We start from the raw sequence: 23,344 nt of genomic DNA, 5'->3' as shown, positions 1-23,344 counted from the left end.
AATAGTCACGTTAATTATTTATGATTTATAAAGAAGCTTGATTTAGAGTTCATATATGACGCTCAATACTTAACGGTTAAAAAAAGTCAACAAAAAAAAGTCATCAAATATTATGAGGCAGGCAGAGATGAGATAAACCTTTACTTGATGGTCATTCTATTAACTGTGATGTGAAGTATCATAAATATGTGATGGTTATATAACATAACTGTCAAATAATATTTATTTTTATTTTTAAAAAAAATAATATACTATTTAACGGTTGTTTATAAATAACGGTCAAGTAAGTTATCAATCTATTAGACGGTTTTATAAAGGAACTGACATATAATCTTTTTATTATGAAATTTTTTAATAATACTTGATTAATTAATCAATTTTCTCAAGGCTTCTCTTCTTCTGCCCGATACCTTTTCTCCTTGAACCCTGTCAATCAGTTTTCTATTGTTGTACCCATCCTTGGTGGCTCCATCATCTCCACAGGGTATACCTCTAGCCTCTCCCCAAGCCCTAGTCTTCTTCTGCATCTACGTTGGCCTCCTCCTCCCTGTCGTCATCGTCATGGCTTGCGTTCTCACTAGTGATTCGCTCCAAAACGTTCCCTCAGTTAGGGAAACATGAGGTTTATCTCTCCCTGTCACTCCTCTCTATTTGCTATTACAAGAAAAGGAATTAAGCAGATAAATTTTTTACAGCTACTTCTAATTTCTCTTATATTTATCATCTTTTATAGTGAGATTTCAGTTTTGGAGGTTTTCTTATGTAGATTTTAGATTTAGATTTCATATACTAGATCTTTAACTTTTATTCACTATGAACATGGACCTTGAACCACAACTACTAGTTTCTTGAATCTTCAAAACCAGAGGATGCACACAGGCACAGAGTCTCTTTGACTCAAATCATTGTGTTGAGTATTATATTGATTAATTTAGATAAATGTCATTTAGTGCGCTTTCTGGTAGGATGCTTATCTTAGGGGAAACTATTGGAATATAATATAATATTGCTGAATGGATTATGATGGGAGGGATTAATTAGGACCATATTCTTAAACCAATGTGTAGTGCTCTCAAAAAGCTCCCACTTTATCATCATTTATATGTTGTGAGTTGGCTTTTGTGGTGGTGATTCATAGACGCGACGTGAGGATCGATTTGTCCATTTTTTGAATGTAATTTCCACTTCAAGGGTCTTAGGTTGAAACGGATTTATACTAGGAATTTTTGAATCGAAACATAATCGAAAGTCTTTAATAAACACCATAAACATAAGTTAATAATTGTGTGCTGATGTGATCCCGCCACATAAAATTCTATGGCTGTGAATTGTCTAATTGTCTCCTTGTCACTCATTTCTTCTTTGATCAATTTGCTGCCACATAACCATTGTCCATTGAAGCTGTAACTTTTCCCCCTTCTTCCAAGGTTTGTTTGATAGCTGTCAAAAAGTTTGACAATCACAATATTTTTGCAGAATGTAAGGAGAAATCACCAGCCATCTAATGTGCAATTTCAGCATATAGCCTAGCTTTAAGGCATTTCGTGAATGTTAAGTTTGTTACATTAACAGTTATTGAAGATTGGTGTTTGCAGTTATGGCAAATTGCTTGGATGATGAAAAAGTGGAGATTGAGGAAGAGAAGCAAATGGCATGTGGTAAATTAGATTCTAAATGTATATAGAGAGAGCGTAGCGCAATGAAATGAGACTGTGATTCGAGGAGATTTTTTTAGTTGATTTGTAGAATGTGCATACTTTCTAATTTTTCTATCTCCAGTTGGTTTACTACAAGCACACCATGCCATGTGATATGCAGAATTTTCATTTGTACCACCTGAATGGTGAGAATTGACATTCACGTCTTCATTATTGTTCTTGTTTGTCTTGTTATCCTCTCATACGTTGGTTTCTCTTCCGGTAAATTTTGTTAAGAGGGTTGTAGTTTGTTCTTTGTTCTTGTAGCAATTTTTATTTGTGGCTTTTCTCACCAAATAAAGCAACCTATTAACCAATTTCAATTTGTTGCTTCCAGATGTTGTGTATGATGTTAGCATTTTATTCTCATCCCTTTGGCATTGTTGATTTGGTTTTATACCATGTTTTGTTATTTTGTGCTGCATTGTATTGCTTTGTCTATTAATAAAGCAAGTATGTATTTAGGTAAAAACAAAATAAAGAAAGAAATTGATGAAATGATAGTTAAGTTTAGAAAAAGACCAATTTTAATCCAGTACAATAGAACTTATTTTTCAAGTATTTCACTCAACTTATTGTTATATTTTATTTTTCATGCATCTAATTTACCTCTTTCAGGTAGTTTGAGGCACTATAAGCCAGATTTCTTTGGGCATCACATTCGCCAGGTAGTTTGAATATTGCAATGGAACTTGGACTACAATGCTTGATCAAGAACTAGAATTTGTTTTAGAATTCAAAAAATTTATGAGTGTTTTTTTGCATAAGGAGTGCTTAAGTGATTGATTTCTTTCAAATTATACGATGTTTATGCATAATATATTGGATTTTAAATTCTATGAATATAATTTTTTATTCAATATTATTCTCTTGTTATTATTTAATAATTATATTGTATATCATAATAAATATTAACAGTAAAAAAATAAATTAGAAAGAAATAATTAAAAATAATTTTATAAAATTAAAAATAGACACCTTATTTGATATTTTTTAATCTTACTTGATGGTTATTAATGAAGAACCGTCAAATAAGATGATATTGTTTGACAGTTATTGACAAAGAACTATCAAATAAGGTAAGAACTGTCAAACAAGGTGATCTTATTTGACAATTATTAACAAAAAACAGCCAAATATTCTGGCAGTTTAGAACTGTCAAATATTTGTTTTGAGAATATTTGATGCCTTTTTACTTGATGGTTGTAAACCGTCAAATATGAATAAAAATAACCGTCAAATATTCTTACTTTCGTAGTAGTGTATAAAAATTATGTTCATGAAAAATGACTTCCAAATATTTATAAAACCTAAAAGTGATTATTTTAAAAATTAAAATCACATCCAATTTCATGTAACTACTTTGTTGTTTGTGCTAGAGATATATAGGCTGACCGTGTTTTGTCTACGATGCCCCTTGGTTAATAAAGAGGAAGTATAAGCCACTGTATTTTCATTATAGTTAACACATAAAGTAGTGGCTTTGTTGGGAAAGGAAGCAAAAAGTTTTTTTTTTTTCCATATTTACAAAATGGGCAGATACACTACAATTGTGGGCAGATACAAGTAAGATACTATCTCCGATCCTTAATATAAGAACTAATTGACTAATTTGTAGATTAAAAAATTAATTAAATTAGTTATTTGTAATAAATAGGTGCTGTTTTTCATAAGATATCCTTGCTAATCAAGTGTACTAGTTAGAACTACTGCTTAATAAAACATTTAACTTATGCATTTATTCCAAGGAATACCTTGGCAAAAATAGATAAATATGATAGACAAATGAATTGAAGCCTTATATTTCAAACCAAACTAAAAGTTAAATTAGTTCTTATATTAAGGATAGAAAGTATTCATCTGGTCCTTAATATAGGACCTAATTGTTGAGTTAATTTTGGTCTTAAATATAAGGCATATTTCTCATATTTAGCAATTTTTCCTAAATGATGGGTACTTCCTCAACTATAATCAAATAGAAGAGGAAAAGAGGATATTAAGAAAGATGATTATGGTATTTTAGAAAAAACATGTCATATTTCTTATAATTAACTAATTTACCTAATTTTATTAATATAATCAAATTAGTTAAATATGTCTTATATTAAAGCCTGAAAGGGTGTTATATAATTTTCAAAATCCAATTGGGGTACTTCCTAACATGAAATTCCTCACGAGCGAAGGCTCCCTCACTCAGGACTTTGTGAAGAGTCTCAGGAAGAAGGAAATGTCCTTTACATTATTGCTGGCAAACTCAGTTAGACAAGACAAACAAATGTGGGGCATACGTTAAGATGCTGTGAAATTCAACTACGCAAGACAACAAATATAAGGTCAAACATGTTGCACTCACATGCAATATTTTCTAGATCGGTCTACATCTGGTCTATTCGATCAAGAAAATTGATTAGTAGCTTTATTATTTGATTCGGTTAGCTTAAGAAAGCAATCATGTTCAAGTATCCATCAAAACATAATCAATTTGATTAAAAATTGATTGAACAAAATGAAACCACGCATGATTGTTTTTTTTCTTCCCCCTTAACTAATATAATCTTTGGTCCTTTAAATTTATCCTAATTCGGTCCCTCAAATTTCAAAACATAGATTTCGGTCCTTCAATGGGTAAAATCATCTAAGTTTTTATTAAGTTATAGAAACCAATATTTTAAATAAAAAAATTTGAGGAACCAAAATCAAAATTAGGACAAACTTGAGAACCCAAAATCATATTAACCATTTTTTTTTTCAAATTCGGTAATGTTTCTCGTTCCGTCGGCTTTTCCAATTTGTCAGCATGTGGATCTAATTTAACATTAAACTCATGTAAATCTGACAGATTGTGACTAATGCGATGAAGCTTATGAAATCATTCACACCTCGTATTTATAACATAAAATGGTTAGGATTAGTCTAAACTCATATTTTAAACAGTGCTCAACTATTTGTTCCACTTTTAAAGCTCATGAGACGGCATTACATCTCCAAATACTCATAGTTTCACACTACTACATCCCAAGTTCCTTACACCGTTTTATATTCATTATTTAATTGTTAATTCTAAATTTCAATGTCATTTAGGATAAATACTCTTATATAACAAATTAATTATTAATATTATACATACATAACATAAAGCTATTCGTTTAGATTTGCGTGAAACTAGATATTGAGCTCCACGAATTGCATGGTATTTGGGGAAAGAGTTACATTGTTCATGGCTTGCGAATAGTGCAATTTAGATGTGGATTTTATATTTCATATCGATAATTGGTAATGTACAGATAGTTGTTAATAGAAAAGTTACATTATATTTACATAAAATTAGGAAAGTTTTACGGAGAGCTATAACACCAATCGTGTTATATGGTAGTGCATGTTGAGATGAAAATATGATTATGAAAGGAAAGATAATATCAAAGGAAATGTATATGTGGCATCTATTGCAAAGAAAATAGTCGAAAATCATTTAAGATAGCATGGACATGTCAAGAAGACCATTTTGATTTTAATCCCTCAAATTTTAAATTGGTCATTTTAGTTGGTGAAATTTATTCCATCTTAAACTTGTGATTTGAGGACCTATTCTTTTTTTTTTTTTTTTGCCTATCTATTATCTACACAAGATATCGTAGCAGATTTTAACACCGTCACACCTATAAGGACTTAAATTTCAAGACCGACTAAATTTTAGGGACTAAAATCATGAGTTTAAAATTTAAGATTTCAAAACCAAAATAGACACAAATTTTTGAGACAAAAAATTATATTAATCTCCTTTTCTATTAACCAAAGTGGCCATGCCTGCTTTGGTTTGGTATGCAAGATTTAAGCAAGGAGAAGAGTTTAAACTTTAAGCAATTAATATTGCCAAAATAAATAAATAAATAAATAAAAAGAAAAAATTATTCTTGAAGATCAAATTCAAAAACTCTTTATTCTGAAGGATCAAATTTAAGCATATAATATTCAAACTATGAAAATTTACGTGTGTTCGTCCAAGTATTTAACACTCAGATCCTATTAGGAATAAATAGTTTCTGAATTTAATCTTTGGAATGGTTTTATCTAAATGAAATCAACTAATGAAAATTATTAAATTAAAACCACCCCAAATCGAAACCCTTTTCTAGATCAAACACCATAAATCATAACAAGCACCAAAAACTCCAAAACTTCTTCCTATCATCATCTTGGTCGTAAAACTCCTCTCACTCATAGACCGGAGGATATAGTAGATCTGAAAAAGTCAAGGCAGTTACTATCATCTTCTTCTAACTCTCCAGAAATCAAAGTGCAAAATCCAACTGCGGCAAATTTAAGCAATATTCTATGAACAATAAACACAATCATAAAACGAAGAGATTTAGAACCATCTACCAAAATCATAAATGAAAAAGAGACTAATAAAATCACAGCAATAGATCTTCCTGCAATTTGAGGGGAGGAAAAAAAACTACAGTAGAATAAAATTTTTCATATTGATAACAAGATTCTAACGCAGGTTCTTGTCATAAATGACTATACACCCGCATTTTTAGCAGTTGAACCATTCATAATGGGCCATTTGGTGGGGCTTCATGAGAGGAGATTACATATAAAACAACTAATGAGATCAGTGACCACAAAGAATGAAAAACTTGGCCACCAAATATTTATATACAATGACTATCCTCTGGAGCTTTCATAAGTCTTTTAGTTGGAACAAGGTAGGTGCCAAAAACTGGACATTTCATGCTTAAAAAAAATATTCTTCCGGTCCTTAACGTGAGACCTAATTGGGAAGTTAACATTGATCCTATATATAAGATTTATTTCACATGTTTATCAATTTTTTTTCCAAATTAACTCTATTGATATTCTTCCAACAATAATTAAGTAGAAGAGGAAGGAGAAATTAAGGAAGATATTTAGAGTATTTTAGAAAATATATATCATATTAATTAACCATATTGCCTCGGACTAAAAGCACCGAAGCTTGACAAGTGTAAGAGGAATTAGAGGATATTTAGCTCCAGAATGGCTTGCAAATCTGCCTGCAACTTGTAAATCTGACGTATATAATTTTGGTATGGTTTTGTTAGAGATAGTGAGTGGAAGAAGGAATTTTGAAGTCTCAGAAGGAAAAAAGCAGACAAAGTTCTCCATGTGGGCTTATGAGGAGTTTCTGAAGGGTAACATAAAGCGAGTTCTGGGCAAAAGACCAGCTAACCATCATGAAGTTGATATGGAGGAAGTGAAAAGGGCTATAATGGTGAGTTTCTGGTGCATCCAAGAGCAGCAACTTCAGAGGCCAACAATGAGCAAAGTGGTGCAGATGCTGGAAGGAATTACTGAGATTGAGATGCCTCCATCCCTAAAATCTGTTACAGAAGGATATGTTATTGCAAATCCCATTGTTGCTGAAGAAGCTCCATTCTTCTCCTCATCTTCCACATCACAAATCATATAGGTTTCTCTTCAACGTTGCAGGTGGAGAGACCCTGGGCGTTTCAAATCCACGCATTTTAAAAAGACATCCATTTACTATCTTCTAAGCACGGCCTTGTGTGTTTCTAATGAGAGGATTTTGTGAGTGTTTTATTTATAGGAAATAAATACCATTCGTCGTTGCACTAAGTGCTAAAGTGTGGGTGTTTTGTATCCATTGAGCAAAGACAGGTTGTAATTGTATAGCGGTATTTGAAAGTATATCTTGGGGGCACCTTAAAGCACTCATGGTATCATTATGAACATACAAACCAAAACTGTGAAAACCTAAAAGTATACATACCCAATTAAGATGTGATATGATTGCATCCCGATGCCTAAGGACACGATCTAATAGATCATTGTATCGAGTAGTTGGATTATAGTCTCTTACCATAAAAATGGCTGCATGTGCCTCCTGAGATTTTTAGTACTACTCCTATCCTAATTATAAGACCTTATTTATACACGACAAGTGGGGTCTTATAATTAAGATCAGAGGTAATATTCTTATAAGGTATTATATGAAATATTTATTATGCCATTATTTAATTTTTCAAACTTGGCTTTTACCGTACCTCTTTAACATTGGAAATTTAGGAGAATTACTAATAGGTCTCAAAGAAAAAATTTAATTACTAAAAAGTTCTGATGACAAGTGACTAGCTTGAACCTTTTGTCATTTTTTACTATGAAACTTGCTTACTCACTACAACAAAATGTGTTATTTACCTCCCTTATTTATGTCTGTTTTAAAAAACAGAAGAGACTTCATGTCTGTTTTAAAGAAAAGAGACATTAATTCACGTCTGTTTACATCAACCAGACGTAAAGTAACGTCTGTTGTTTCAAAACAGACATGAATCTGTTTACACAAAACAGACGTGAAGTAACGTCTGTTGTTTCATAACAGATGTTACTTCACGTCTGTTTAGCAGAAAAAGACGTTACTTCACGTCTGTTTTCAAGTAAACAGACATGAAGTGGCTTCATTTTTAAGAAAAATTTGCCCGCAGCTAGCATCCACTTCATATCATCAATACCACGAACCTCTAGCCTGCAACTATCTCGCTTGGCAACTTTGATTTTTCGGTCTCTCCCTCTCATTTTCATCTTCTACCTGCAGCAGCCGTGAGCTACTCGAAGACTCTTCTTTTGATTTCAACTCTCTCAAGGCCGTAGCCCTCCCTCCATTGCCGTCACGCGTTCTGCATTAGCTTGATTTTTTCGTGTTGCAGTAGCTCGCCGTCGATTACCAAGGCTGAAGCCGTGAAGTTCACACGCACAGCAGCTCACCGTCCTCGTCCTCTCTGTAGGCCGTGATAATCTTTGATTTGAAGGCACACCATAATAGTGAAGGTAAGTTCATTCAACCATTGCATTGTGGTTTTAGTATGTTGTACGTGGGTTTGAGTAGCTTGAGGAATTTTGAATTGGTTTCTGAGGTTGCTGTTTAAATTTTTATTGAAGAATTGTGTTTAGATAGTTTTAAATTTGTATATATTGATTGGGTAGAAAATTTAAAGATTTCAAGCCTTGTTAATACTTGTTAGAAAAATAATGCATACAAGGTGTTTGTCAAAATGCCTAAGAGGGATTGCATTTAGATAGTTTCCTATATGTATTGAATTTAGATTAAGGATTGGGTATACATTAAATTGTTAATGAAAAATTGCATTTAGATAGGTTAAATTTTGTTTACATTGATTGGGTAATGGATTTGAAGTTTGAAATCCTTATTAACTAACCTGTTTGAAAATTGATACATAAAAAGTGTTTGTCAAAATGTCTAAAAGAAAATTTTCCTATATGTATTGAATTAGATGTTGATTACATTCAAGAGGAAACTTTAAAAATTGGATGTTTATTAATTGGATAATGGATTTGAAGATTAAAAAAATTGTTATGCATTAATTAGTTGTCAATGGAAAGATTTGTTCTCATAATCTTTGCATTTTTGTTATGTAATATGTAAAATCTCCACTACTTGTAAAAGTAATTTTTATGTCTTTTTAAATTTTAGGAATTGGCATGATGATATAGTTATTATAAGATGTTTTATGTTGTAATTGGAATGAATCGGATTCAATTGATATCATTAGTTTTGAATTTGGTCAATGTTTATTGGGACTGTGCTGAATGGAATTAAATTGTTTAAAATTCCTTAGGTAGTAACGGAATGGATCATAGTTAGATGAATGCTTTAAGAACAAGTGATGAATATGAGAACAGAGTAGAACGATTTATTGAATTTGCTAAAAAGAATGCTCCTAGCAATAACGGAATGTATTTTTGCCCCTGTATCAAGTGTTTAAATGAGAGGCGATTAAGTGTTGATGATATTAGGGATCACCTGCTTTGTGATGGTATAAATCTTCGATATACAAGATGGATATGGCATGGTGAAGTAGGAACAAGTTCAATACTCGAAGAAGAGGAAGTTATGGATTATGTAAATGATAGAATGAGCGATATGATTCGTGATGTACGGGTAGAGTTCTTTGTGCGATCACATACAAATGATAACTTGAAGAGTGATGCAGAGATGCCTTTGTACCCTGGGTGTTCTAAGTATACACGATTGATAGCTGTATTGAAATTGTTCAGTTTAAAAGCAAATAATGGGTGGACTGACAAAAGTTTCACAGAGTTGTTTCAATTGATTAGTGATATGCTTCCAATTGATAACGTTCTTCCAAATCGTATGTATGAGGCAAAGAAAATCTTGTCTCAGATGGGTATAGGCTATAAAAAGATACACACTTGTCCTAATGATAGAAAAGAGTATGCTAGTCTATGTGAGTGCCCAAAATGTAAAACTTCACGATATAAAGTGAAAAAGAACATGGATTGTGCTAGTAACTATGATGGTGATGAGACAAGTAAAGGGCAACCTTTGAAGGTGTTATAGTATCTTCTGATAATACCACGATTTAAGCGCTTATTTGGTAATGCAACAGAAGCGAAGAAGTTAAGATGGCATTTTGATGAGAGAATATCATATGGAAGATATCTTCAACACCCTGCTGATTCTCCTCAATGGCAGAAAATAGATGAAATGTTTCCGGAATTTGGTCTTGAACCAAGAAATCTTCACCTTGGGCTTTGTACAGATGGAATCAACCCTTAGGGTACTCTTAATAGCAGTGCATGGCCAGTACTATTGGTGATTTACAACCTACCTCCCTGGTGATGTATGAAGCGCAAGTACATGATGCTTTCTATGATGATTTCAGGACCAAAACAACCAGGAAACAATATCGATATCTACTTGGCACCTTTAATTGAAGATTTGAAGATGTTGTGGGAGGAAGGCGTGGATGTGTTTGATGCATACAAGCAGGGGTCCTTTAAGTTGCGTGCCATGATCTTTACAACGATAAATGACTTTCCTACATATGAAAATCTATCAGGATACAATGTGATGGGGCATAAAGTATGTCCTATGAAGCAAATACAAACTTCCACCAACTTAAGCACGGAAGGAAGACAGTTTACCTCGGTCACAGGAGGTTTCTTGATCGGTTCCACCCATATCAGAGATTGAAAAAGGTTTTTAATGGCTCATCAGAGCATGACATGGCTCCAAAGGCATTAACTAGAGAGGAAGTTTACCAGCGAGTAGAAAGAATCAATGTCATCTTCGGTAAGACTCAAAATGCTGCAAGTAAGAAAAACATATAGAAGAAGAAGTCTATTTTCTTTGATCTTCCATATTGGCACAGTCTTGATGTAAGACACATTATTGATGTGATGCATGTGGAAAAAAATGTGTGTGATAGTCTTATCGTTACTCTTTTGCACATACTTGGAAAAACTAAAGACGGAATTAATGCAAGACTTGATCTGGCTGAAATGGGAATATGAGAGCGCTTACATCCACAATTAAAAAAGGGTGGTAAGCGGGCTTATATGGAACCTGCGGCCCACACATTGTCTAAAGTAAAAAGGACAAGCTTGTGTCGGTGTTTGCATGACATCAAGGTACCCCAGGGGTATTCTTCTAATGTGAAAAGGCTTGTCTTAATGCATGATTTGAAGTTAGTGGGAATGAAGTCTCATGATTATCATGTATTGATGCAACAATTATTACCAGTGGCTATTTGAGGCACAATGAGAGATGATGTGAGGAGCACTATAACTAGATTGTGTATCTTCTTCAATGCTATTTGTAGCAAAGTCATTGACATAGAGAAATTGGATGAATTGGAAAATGAGGGTTATGTTATTTTGTCTCAACTAGAAATGCACTTTCCTCCAGTATTTTTTGATATCATGGTGCATTTGATCATTCATTTAGTGAGGGAGATAAAGCTTTGCGGCCCTGTTTTTCTAAGATGGATGTATCCATTTGAGATATACATAAAGTCTTAAAAGATTATTCCAAGGATCCTTATTGACTTGAAGCATCAATTGTTGAAAGGTATGTAGCGGAAGAGGTTATGGAATTTTGCAAAACATATCTATCTATAGCTAAAATACCATCTCAACATGAAAAGGGTACAAGTAAAGGAATAAGGGGGCTGAAGGTAAAGAGTATGGGTCGTGAAGAAGTGTTACAAGCGCACTTATACATATTGAATAATATGGAAGAAATGCAGTCGTATTTAGATGATCACAAAAAAAGTTTAAAAGAAAAATATCCAAAGAAAAGTGATATATAGATAGCTAATGAGCATAACAAAACATTTATAACATGATTCAATGAAAAAGTTTTGAGAGAGGCCAATGTGTTTGATACAATAAAATGGGGTCCTTGTTTTGAAGTTATTACTTGGAGTGGATACGACATAAATGGATATTCCTTCTACACAAAAGCTCAAGATGACAAAAGTAATGTCTAGAATAGTGGGGTAATAGTGGTTGCTGAAGTGATGCATTTTTCGAGTTCGAAAGATAAAAACCCCAAATTGGCATCTATGGCTTATTATGGAGTTATTGAAGAGATATAGGAGGTAAACTACACCAATTTCAAGATTTGTCTTCAAATGTAAATGGGTCAACAACAATGGTATTGAAATAGATCAACAATTTGGATTTACATTAGTTGATCTTAGCAGAGTTGGTGAGCCCTTATTTTAGCAAGCCAGGCAAAACAAGTATTTTATGTTACTGATCCAGCGAATAAAAAATTGTCTATTGTCCTTCAAAGTAAAAAGCAGAAGGACAGTGATCCAACCATGAATCTTGAGGAGACACCACCTTTTGCTTCAAATCCACCTAGACCAAGTGAAGTTGAATTGGTAGATAATGATGAATATGCTGCAAGAGATGATCATTGTGAAGGGATATGGGACAATGAATAAAGTCAGATTAAGTAATGTAATTTTGCAATGTACCTTGTGTTATTTTCTTTCATTTATTTCATTACAATGTACTTAATATTATTTATGTTAATGCATTTCATTATAATTTACTTATTTATCTAATTTTGGTTTTTTAACAGGCACATAGAGGGCAATTCTAATAGAAATATGGAGGAGGATTGTGATAGAGATATGAAGGAGGATTGTGGCAGCGATGATGTCAATGAGCCAGAAGGAAGGAAGGGTAGAGGTAGTACAATGCTACCGAAGTTAGCAGTACGTCATGGTCGTATTCAGAAGAGGCATGTGGATTTTGATGTCAATATGAATCCAATTGGTGAAGAGAAGGATAGATTCATTAGCTATATAGGCTCTGTAACCCGAAGCAAAGTTAACATTCTATGGCTTAATTGGAAGTCGATTTCTAAGGAAACGAAGGATATGATTTGGAAATATATTTTAGTCTGTCACTTTCTAATTTTATTTGATTTATTTTTTTGTAAATATAGTTATAATAGAGATCTTTAACTCAAATATATATTTTTTTTTGCAGCAAACGTATGACATCCCTCGTACTGAGCAAATGAAAAAGCATTTGTTGCAAGCAAGTTCATCAGTGCTGGAAAGAAACACACACTCACGAGCCAGTATGTGCGAGGGCCTAAGAAAGATGATGATCCATGCCAAAAATACTCCTTCCTTGATCCAGATGATTGGAGGAGGTTTGTGGCATCACGGCATGATCCTAAATTTCTGGTACGTTTCCTTATAAAACATTTAATTTTGATTTAATTTACTTCACTTACTCAATTTACTTTGTTTTCTTTTCTACAGGAATTAAGTGCGATAATAAAGAAAGGCAAGCTAAAAATTTATATCCACACTATTTATCTCGTGGAGGTTACAAGATGCTTGAGGAGAGGATCATGTAGAATGACTTGAGGCGATGCAGGAAGCTGCAAAATCTGATCCTAGCATCGTTGTTCAAACCCCACCTCCTCCTCCACGTCATAGAAAATGGAAGGAAGCAATGATGAAGAAGGGTCAGTATATTAATCTAGCATTTTGAGATTGCTAAAAAAATTGTAAGTTCTATAATTCAAATAACTTTAACTTATGGTAATAGTCCTTATACTTTGTCATTAATTTTTTTATCATACTTAAAATGTTATAGGAGATACTTGAAGAGCAAAGTAGTGAAGGTTCATTTAGTCCGAGTAGAAGGAGTTACATTTTAGCGATAGCGATTGGGAAGCCTGATCACCTCGGACGTGTTAGAGGAGAAGGGAGGACAATTGGTCTTACCCAATATTTTGGACAAACTTCACGAGCTTCCTTATGAAGTCAACCCACTGATGAGATGATAGCTAAACTTCGAGACCAAGTTCATGATGAGCTCCAATCTGAGCTAGAGGTCAAGATTGAGGCCCAGTTACGCCAGTCACTTCGACAAGAGCTTATAGCTGAGCTTCATGATGAGATGAAATCTATGGTCTCTAGCATGCAACTTGGGACAGTTCAACAACAATGCACACCTCAGGTTTGTAATCAATTTCACTTAAATTTATATTGAGTTTTACCAACGCTTTTCTTATTTAATTTAGTACTTGCATTTCTCTCATTTAGGATTCCCCTATCTTTCCTAGCACTAAAGACAGTTGTAATCCACCCGGGGCATTGGGAGAGCATGATCCTAGTAGTCCTATGCCGGACTTTAGACAACCTTGTTGTCTTCGTTTAAAGGTCCCAAGGATGTGTGTTGCTGCTGACGCTCTCCTCTACAATCACGGGAGCACTATCCATCACCAACAAATTCCAGAGGACCAAGTGAGGGTTACAGTTATGACTATTTGAGAGGGAGATACAGGAGCGGATGTGCAATTCCCGACTACTGAAGTTGTGAAGTTAGGTCAGACAATTGGAACTTTCATTCTTTGGCCTAGACACCTTGTCGATGAGGAGATAATACCTTTGATGGTAAGAAAATGTCATGCTGTATTGTGTGAATTTTTTTTAACATAATACTTATAATACTTATTATGTTTATTTGATGTTTCATTAGGACCAGAAAGATGTTGATAGATATCCCTGCTTGGCACAATTATATGAGGAATATAAAACAATTAACAAGGTCAACATAAAGATGTCTGTAGGGATTGTGGGTGAAGAAAAATCATATTTCTTTGGACTTGACAACAACGATATCAGGGAATTCTTATCTTTGAAGGAGTTGGACATAGCATGGCTTCAATTAGCAATCATGTAAGTTTATTTTTTCATCTCTAACTTAAACTTCTAATTTCTTACTTTGCACATGCTAATAATTACCTTATTTTAATTCAATGATAGCTTTTTCCATAACAAATGCATGTCATCAATGGAGAAGAGAAATTTGTATGGATATTTATGCCCTGCAAGTGTCCAGAAGAAGTCCAACCCACTAGATAGGAGAATCAGATATGTGGGCAATACGATTGGAGACACTAAATTACCTTGTTATTTGGCACCAATTATTGAGGGGCAAGTAGCTTAATTATATTTTTTTAGACATACTTAAATTGCTAAGAATTATTGTGATATCCAATAATGTATAAGTCTTATTCTATGATGCAGTCATCATTGGAGTTTGTGTGTTTCTTGTCCTATCGACAATGTCATCTACTGGTTTGATCCCTTGGGTCGTCGTCCAAGCACTGAGATGAGGGGCGTTTTCAACACGTAAGTACCTTAATGTAGATCAATAATTTTTTTTACTATAAATTATTTAACTTTGTTTTTATTTGCTTATAGGGCTTTAAAGACTTATTATATAACCGGTGGGAAGCGTTCTGGCAAAAATGGCCCAACAACTTGGTTCTATCCCAATGTTAGTACTTTGAATTGAAGTTCTTTCATTGATGAGTTATTTTATATATGAATTTAGATTATCATTTCCTTGTGATTTGCAATGTGCTAAGCAACGAGGGTCAACAGAGTGCGGATATTACATTATCCGTTATATGTTTGAAATTATTGAGAGTGGATGTACTACAAAATTTGATGAGGTAAGTAAATATAATTTTAGTTTTGTAATAGTTGTTGAATTTTTAAATTGAATTGTTATTTATTTTATTTTCTTCATATGTTTAAATTTGTTCATTTGTCAATTGACAGATTTTTGATAATGACTGCTCACATACTGTTGATGATATTGACTTCATCCGAGACCTTTTGGCAGAGCAACTGCTTCAAGAATGGTGGTCTAGGGATTGATCAAGTTTATGTTTATAGAGATAATAGGTTATCAATTTTGACTTTTACAATTTGTTCTTCTTTTTTGACTAGTTAGTTAATGTGTCAATATATTGATGAAGTTGTGATGCTGATATGTCTTGGCTGAAAATATTGACTGGTTCATTCTATTTCAATGTGCTAGAAAGTGGCTATTATGGCTATTGTGGCTGTAAGGGAAGTGGTACATACGAAGTGAATTTTTTTTTTAAAAAGAGCACATTCACGTCTGTTTTAGGAAACAGAAGTACAAAATCATACTTTTAATCTCTGTTTTACGCCAAAACAGACGTCAATTTACCTTTGTTCTAACAAAACAGACGTAAATTCATGTCTGTTTTGTCACTCCAGATGTGAATTTACGTCTGTTTTTGTAGAAACAGAAGTAAAAAGTGATTTTTTACTTCTGTTTAAAACAGATGTAAATAATACCATTATTCGCTTCTATTCAAAACAGAAGTAAAAAGGGGGTACTTTTTATGTCCCTTCTTTTCATGTCCCCCGCAAAACAGAAGTAAAAAGTAATGCAAAACAGAAGTAAAAAGTCTTCACTGTAGTAGTGACTCTTCACTTGTCAATTGACTTTAAGGTTACTAAATTTTTTTTGGGGGACTTGATTGTAATTCTCCCTTGAAATTTTGTCAATTTTTAGATAGAATTAATGAGTTTTAAGCATTTGTTTAATTCTAGTGAAAATGTTGAAAATTGAAATGACTTATAAAAAAGATTGGATGGTACTTCTTTGGTCTTTAATATCGGATCTAATTGTTGAGTTGATTTTGGTTCTAAATATAGGATCTATTTCTTATATTTATTAATTTTTTTAAATTAGCCACACTCCTTCAACCCTAATCAAGTAGGAGAAGAAGGGAGGATAACTTAACTAACTTCTTTAATTTAATCAAATCAATTAAATCAGTCTTATATTAAAGACAAGAGTATTAAATAAATGAGGATATTTTTGAAAAATAATTTATATCTCTAACAGTTTTATAACTTCTAATAAATTATACTCCTACCTAGTCCTAAATATAAAAAATAATTAGGGATCCTAAATATAAGATCTCGATGTATTTTGCCTCTCAAATGTATAATATATCCTAAAAAATATTCCTATTGATTGTAAGTTATTTCTACCAAAGTGTAATTCCAATGTACATGATTGGATAAAGGTAATTTAGGAAAATCAACGTATATTGTTACAAATAACTAACTTAACTGATTTCTTTTAATATCTCTAATTTAGTTATTTATCTTTTATATTAAGGATAGGAGGTAGTAACTATTTTCTCTAACTTGACAAAAAGTTTTCACCAGAGAAGAAAAGTTCTTGCATTGGGTCCAAGTTATTTAAAAATATATACTACCTCTGATTCTTAATACTACTCCCGGTTCTTAATATAAGAACTAGTTTGGCTCTTAATTTAGTCCTAAATACAAAACTCCAATCCGTTTTGTCTCTCATATTTATCCTTTTTTCTCCAAAGTAGTCCATATAGTAGTTACACATGTTAAATATTCAATCGAATGATAGTTTTAGCTAATATATGATTAGTAAGGGTATTTTAGAAAAGACAACACCTAATTATTACAAATAACTAACTCAACAAATTTTCTTAATCTACTTAAATTAGTCAACTAACTTTTATATTAAGGACAGGAGATAGTATAAGAGTTAGTTGACTAATTTGAGTAAATTAATAAAGTTTGTTAAATTAATTATTTGTAATAAATATGTGTTATTTTTCCTAAAATACCTTTAATAATCATGTGTATTAGTTAGAACTACTATTTGATGGAATATGCAACTATTATAAGGACTACTTAAACAAAAATGGATAAATATGAGAAACAAAGTGAATTGGGTCTTATATTTAGAACCAAATTGAATGTCATACTAGCTCTTATAATAAGGATTGCAAGTAGTATAGATCAAACCAGTTTTATAAACGTACTTGATTAAATTGAGGAATAAGGAAGAAAGAAGAAAATTGTGGAAGGCCTACGATTTCTGGCAACAGCATGAAGAACTGTTTCTCCTTGTGATGAGTTGAGGGAAGTGATTGGCAATCAGCTATAAAATGCTTTCGCTCGCTAGATTCACTGCAAAAGGCAGTGTAATATCTACTGCACAAGTAACTTGTTCAACAATGACAGATGCATACCATTTCATTTCCCCTTTGTCCTAACACCAAATGAAAATTATACTAGTTTCAATTTCTTATGGGAAAATGATACAAATTACGTATTGAGTTTTAAAAAGACAAATACTTCATAATGACTACTTTTGTGATGCTTTTGACTACTTTTATAATGGTTTTGACAAGTAAAAATTTATTAAAATCACCTATTTATTATTTTGAAATTCAACAGGTATTTTTATTTTTATTTTTATTTTTTATTGCTTGACACAGTTCACAGATTTGTTTCAATAGGATTTGTCCATGTATTATAAGTAAAGAAGTTATCTTCTTCAGACAATAAAACATCCATTTGCATTCTTTTTTGACCTGAAGCTCTTAAGGCTGGTTGTTACTTCACACCAAAAAAAAAAAAAAGATGATTGTTACAATGAATAATAAAGGATTCAGATCACATTTTGTTTTCAAAATTTTTTGTTAAGAGTTATGGGTATCCGAAATTTTTTTTAGAAAGTATTCAAAACATAGCAATCTCGTCGTATTCATTATCGAAGTTAATTTTCGCTGTTAGTTTGACTTATCACATTCAGCCACCTTATCACCGATCCTAAACCGCAACATCATCCAAACCACTTCCTCCTCTCTTCCTCGCTAGCCTCTTCCGCCCCTCTTCCACTCCACCTTCATCTTGTCCAGTTCGTGAGGTCGCCTCCGAAGAAGAAGAAGACAGAGCACAGAGGAGAGAGGGAGAAAGTGATCTGGCTGATGATGTGGCTCTAGATGATGGGGTGGCTGTGTTGAGTGTGGGTATAAGTCAAACTAAGAGTCAAAATTAAGTTTTTCAAACAAGTGATTTTTGGGGCAAAATTACTCTTAAAAAAATTTGAAGTACCTACAATTTCTGGTAAAAAACTTCCTGTCCAAAATTGGACCTTAATCCTACAATAAAAAAACATTATTTTGAACCAGGTAATCAGAATGCAAGATTTAACTTTTATGATGAAATGTTGATTTCTTCTAATGAACTGGCAGATAGTTATCATAATGGTCAACCTAACTTAGTCAAATCATGATCAAACAAAGTGAAATATCAAATAGTCGTCCAGGATATGACCTCCAAGAAACAAACTTGTGCATGCAATCCCTCCTACCCTTTGGTTGCTACTTCTATTTGAAAAGCAGCTAAACAGTATGCAGTCTCACAAGCTTCTCCGTCCTTATTTTTTGGTCTTCACCATTGTCTTCCTCCTTTTTTGTTTCTTCGAACGCCTCTATCTCCTTAACTTTAACTTTCCTTGTTAACTTCCCATAACTTCCTGAAAATGGGATGATGATCTTAAAAATAAAGTCAGAGATGTGACCCGAGAAAAGACCTTGTTCTCCTAAAGGGAATATCAGAAGAATAAATACGCCCAGAAGCATCAAAAGGAAGATGACCCCAATAGCAATCACAGTGTCAGCTACCCACGAAACATTTCTCACTGCTTAATGTAGTGCGGCCATGAATGCAATTGACATTGTAATTAGAGCCAAACCAACCAAATAGAAAGCAAAGTACGTGGCACTGGATGCCATATGAAAGTCTCCCAAGTGAGCCCATAGCAGAATGGAAGATCCCATGGTAGAGCTGTACATTGCTATTGCATCGCAAATTGTGAATACCTGGAACATTCTTCTGTTGAGCAAAGTGGCCATGCCTCTTTTCTCTGTGTCTTTGTCATCAGAGCTATAGACACCACCAGGCACTGTAAAACCAGCGGTAAATGTTACAGTAGCAACTAATATTGCTACTACTAAGATAGTGCTGACACGGTCTTTGATCCATTTAATCCGAGATGGTTCAGCATGTGAACGCCTGATTCTTCTTCCCTTTTCACTCAAAGGTGTGCCAATAGATTTCAAGAGTGCAAGTGATAGAAACTGCAGATAACAAAGAGGCACTCTGTGATCCGTCTATATTATTAAGTGGTCCTCCTTTATCGATTAAAACAGAAGGCATAAACAGATATTCTTAGTCAATTTTTTGTAGAAGTTACGTTGTACTCTGAAAACAGGGGGCATAAAGAGATCTTCATTCTTAAGAGACGTGTCAGTTAAGGGATATCTTCATTCTTGAATGGAGAGCCACACAAAGAGATCTTTGTTGAGAAATTAGGTGATTTCAAGTTTTTTGGCAAGGAGGAGTTGAGTTTATAAGCTTCAGAAAGTTCTTTATGGTCTAGGACAAGCCCAGAGACCTTGGTACAGCAAAAATTGACGGTTATCTTAATCATTTTGGTCCCAAGAGGAGTGAAAATAAATCTACTTTACATGTAAGAAAGGCGGAACAGTAAAATTACTGCTAATGTCACTCTATGTTGATGATTTATTTGTTAGTGACCGTAAAAGATCAAGAGCAAATGAAAAATTTTAAGAATGAGAGGGAAGGGATGATTGAAAAAGAAATGCGAAGCAGAGCATTACAGGAGGGGGGGGGGGGAAGCTTTCGTTACTGTTCTTCAATTTTCCTTCTACCAAGTGTAATAAATCATCTTTAAAATAAGGGAACAGATTTATGAGATCATACCTCTCGAAGAGTTGGTGGTGTACTTCTTTTAAGCATGGCAATATAACGGGCTGTCATGCCTTTGTTATTTCACTAGGTTGACTTTGAGTCTCTTGGTTTGTCTTAGCAACTGAATTATCTTTGGGTGCAAGTATTTGGAAGCTAAATGCAAAGGAGTATTCCCGTTCTTGTCTCCCTCGTTTAATAGCTTCTCAAGCTTCCCTTCGCTTAATACATACACCACCAGTCTATCTTTTCCACTCTTTGCTGCAATGTGCAACATGTTTTGACCTTTCTGGTTCAATAATTCCATAGGATCAAACCATGGCTCCTGTTTCTGAACAAATTCCTTAACCACTTTGACATGGCCTTTCTTACAAGCAATATGGATAGGAAGATACCCTTTCAGATCCCACTCCAGGGCACTGAGAGGACATGCCTTTAAAATTGTACGTACACCTTCAACATTTCCCATGGATGCTGCCAAATGTAGGGCTGTACGACCTTTCTCGTCTTTCAGGAATACCAGTTCAGGTGACTTTTCAAGTATTTTCTCTGGGAAATGCATGATTTTGAAACAATCAGAAAACTCATACAGTATACTATCTTCATTCTAAATATATGATCTAATTGGATATGTTATTTGATCCTAAATACAAGACTCCAATCTACTTTGTTCATTTTTTCACAAAGTAGTCTGCTATGGTGATGACACATGTTAAAGGGTTTGCATTATAATGCACATAATTAATAAGGATATTTTAAAAAAGATAACACTTATTTATTATAAATAACTAACTTAACTAATTTTATTAATATTTACAAATTAGTTACATAGCTCTTATATTAACTACTGGAGGTAATATTCAAAATAACAAAAGGGAAAGGAAGGATTTTTGTCTTTTCCTTCTTTTGTAAAAAGTTTCTGAATGCAAAGTTACAGGTCGAGCACTTATTTATTCAAGCATTATTCGATTTTAGCATAAAGTCAGGTTAATTAATCATACCACACCAATTTATTTCGGTTCTTGTTGGTGAGGACTCGACATTGGTAGTCTTGTCTTTCTTCCAACCCTTAACCAGTGATTGGAATTTATCGTTGATTATTCGACCTGCAGAAAATGTTAGAGAAGAAATTAACTTTGGTTGTATTGTCATTTTCTACTTGTATTGAAAAGTACCAATTTTCTAAGCATAAGTTCAAACAAAGAGCACGTTCCAAGATTTGCTTGTTGGATGGGAAAATTTATGAAACTGATATAACTTTCACTGAAAGGAGAGTGATTATTCATACCCCAGCCTTTTGTTTTTGTTCTCGTTGTTGAAGCGTTGGGTTGTGCCCCCGTACCTTGGACCTTAGGTTGAGAAGTGAGTGTGGTTCTTGCAGCTGTAGAAAATTTTGCATGTCAGTTTTAATAAGTACAGGAAATTGTTTTAAAACAAATGGAAAAAAGCAGAGTAAGCAACTTTTTTTTGTATATTTTGTAATCAGACCATAAATTACCCAGGTTAAGCTTAAGAAAACTGGTATAACTTCCACTGAAATCATAAGCTCTTGATGGCGATGACTCGAAATTTGAGGACTTGTCCGTCTCCAAACGCTGCAGCAAAGGTTTAAATCGATGTTTTCTTTTTCGACCTGTAGAAAATGTTGTGCAGAAATTTTGAGAAGAGAAGAAAATTGTCGTGAGTTTCACTTTAAAAGGGTTATCTTGAAAGAAAGGCCTTTTAAGGCCTTGGATTCTTCAACTCCAAGAGCTAGTTTTTGGGGTATGCTTCAATCAAAAACTTGTACTCGCGTTGAAAACAGAAGGAACACAAAAAATGCTCTGAACTGTACCTGAACACATAACCATGATAGCAGCATGGAGTGGGGAGGTTCCGTGGTGGCTCTCCTGATTCTGTAACGCAGCTTCCAGTAAGAGATCAATAGTACCATCCTGTTTAGTCTCAACAGCCAAGTACAATGGCGATTTACCTTCGTTATTCAGATAATTGGCTACATCTTTATCTGCTTCAAATATGAGACGAGCAATCTCAAGATCATGTGTCCTCACAGCCTCATGCAATGCCGTGTTTCCAAACTCATTCTTTATCCTCAACAGGTTTTTCTCTTCATTGTTGTGAAATTGAGCTGCATAAGAGTTGAGAATTATCCTGGTTAATTCAATAACCTTCTCAATTCTAGCGGCAAAATGAAGAGCCGTATCTCCTGTGATGTTCGTCCTTATGATTAGTTGAGGGAAGTGATTAACTATTAGCTGCAAAACATCTACGCTTCCATTTTTAGCTGCAAGATGAAGCATAGTATTTCCTCCACGGGTGAGTTGCTCCGCAATGTCTGACACATGAACTGATCCCTCCCTCCCACATAGTCCCTCTAACTCTGCAACGAAGTTATTAGGCATATCACTTCGAATAGCCATGTATAACTCTGTTGTCATAAGGTTTGATGCTTTGAAATCTTTCTTCACTGATGACGGAGGCTCAATTCTGGGTTGTCTCTCCCGAGATTTCAAGCTCTCTATTCTCTGATCCCATGAGTTTGCTGTTGAAGAACTACCCATTAGCTAGACTAGCTACTGGCACCTAATCCAGTTCATGCAACGGAATTTAGAAATACCACTGCTCTTTCATGCAACGGATGCTCAATTCTGGGTTGTCTCTCCCGAGATTTCAAGCTCTCTATTCTCTGATCCCATTAAAGTTTAGCACCGAAGCTTCCATGAATGTTTGGTCAAGTTTCCAGGTATGTTGCCTTAGAGAAAAATAGGGTTCGACAATCGGGTGGACATGCCAGTTAGGTACGTAATTTTCAAAATCCAGCTACAACAAAAAGAACAAAAAACAAAAATTTAAACGCAGGTTAATTAGGATCAACACGTGAGTCCAAGACTTTGAGGGTCCTTAAAAGCT

General features: G+C 33.8%; 2 protein-coding genes across 2 annotated transcripts; both read right to left on the bottom strand.

The window, feature by feature from the left end:
- Positions 1 to 18,945: 18,945 nt before the first annotated feature.
- On the bottom strand, positions 18,946 to 20,568 carry LOC114746224 (protein ACCELERATED CELL DEATH 6-like). The gene is made up of 2 exons (XM_028934450.1): positions 20,450 to 20,568; positions 18,946 to 19,803 (listed from the first exon to the last, which is right to left on the bottom strand). Exons 1-2 carry the CDS (start codon positions 20,504 to 20,506, stop codon positions 19,369 to 19,371), a joined length of 492 nt encoding a protein of 163 aa, XP_028790283.1. The 5' UTR covers positions 20,507 to 20,568; the 3' UTR covers positions 18,946 to 19,368.
- A 963-nt stretch (positions 20,569 to 21,531) lies between these two features.
- Positions 21,532 to 23,044, bottom strand: LOC114746269 (ankyrin repeat-containing protein At5g02620-like). The gene is made up of 4 exons (XM_028934500.1): positions 22,269 to 23,044; positions 21,933 to 22,067; positions 21,610 to 21,815; positions 21,532 to 21,540 (listed from the first exon to the last, which is right to left on the bottom strand). The coding sequence occupies exons 1-4, from the start codon at positions 22,993 to 22,995 to the stop codon at positions 21,532 to 21,534; spliced, it is 1,077 nt and encodes a 358-aa protein (XP_028790333.1). The 5' UTR covers positions 22,996 to 23,044.
- Between the last annotated feature and the right edge of the window lie 300 nt (positions 23,045 to 23,344).

Source organism: Neltuma alba, unplaced genomic scaffold, assembly GCF_004799145.2.
Source record: "Neltuma alba isolate B1F8T4 unplaced genomic scaffold, ASM479914v2 tig00000806_pilon, whole genome shotgun sequence".
NCBI lineage: Eukaryota > Viridiplantae > Streptophyta > Magnoliopsida > Fabales > Fabaceae > Neltuma > Neltuma alba.
Note: the sequence above shows the minus strand (reverse complement) of the source record. Positions and strands in the feature narration are given on the sequence as shown.

Bases quoted from the DNA above. Each gene is read 5' to 3' on its own strand.
- LOC114746224 (XM_028934450.1), bottom strand. From the start codon at position 20,506: ATGACAGCCCGTTATATTGCCATGCTTAAAAGAAGTACACCACCAACT. The intron at 19,804-20,449 runs GTATGATCTCAT...TGTTATCTGCAG, and splicing joins CACCACCAACTCTTCGAGAG to TTTCTATCACTTGCACTCTT.
- LOC114746269 (XM_028934500.1), bottom strand. From the start codon at position 22,995: ATGGGTAGTTCTTCAACAGCAAACTCATGGGATCAGAGAATAGAGAGC. The intron at 22,068-22,268 runs GTACAGTTCAGA...CATTTTCTACAG, and splicing joins TATCATGGTTATGTGTTCAG to GTCGAAAAAGAAAACATCGA. The intron at 21,816-21,932 runs GTAATTTATGGT...AATTTTCTACAG, and splicing joins TTTTCTTAAGCTTAACCTGG to CTGCAAGAACCACACTCACT.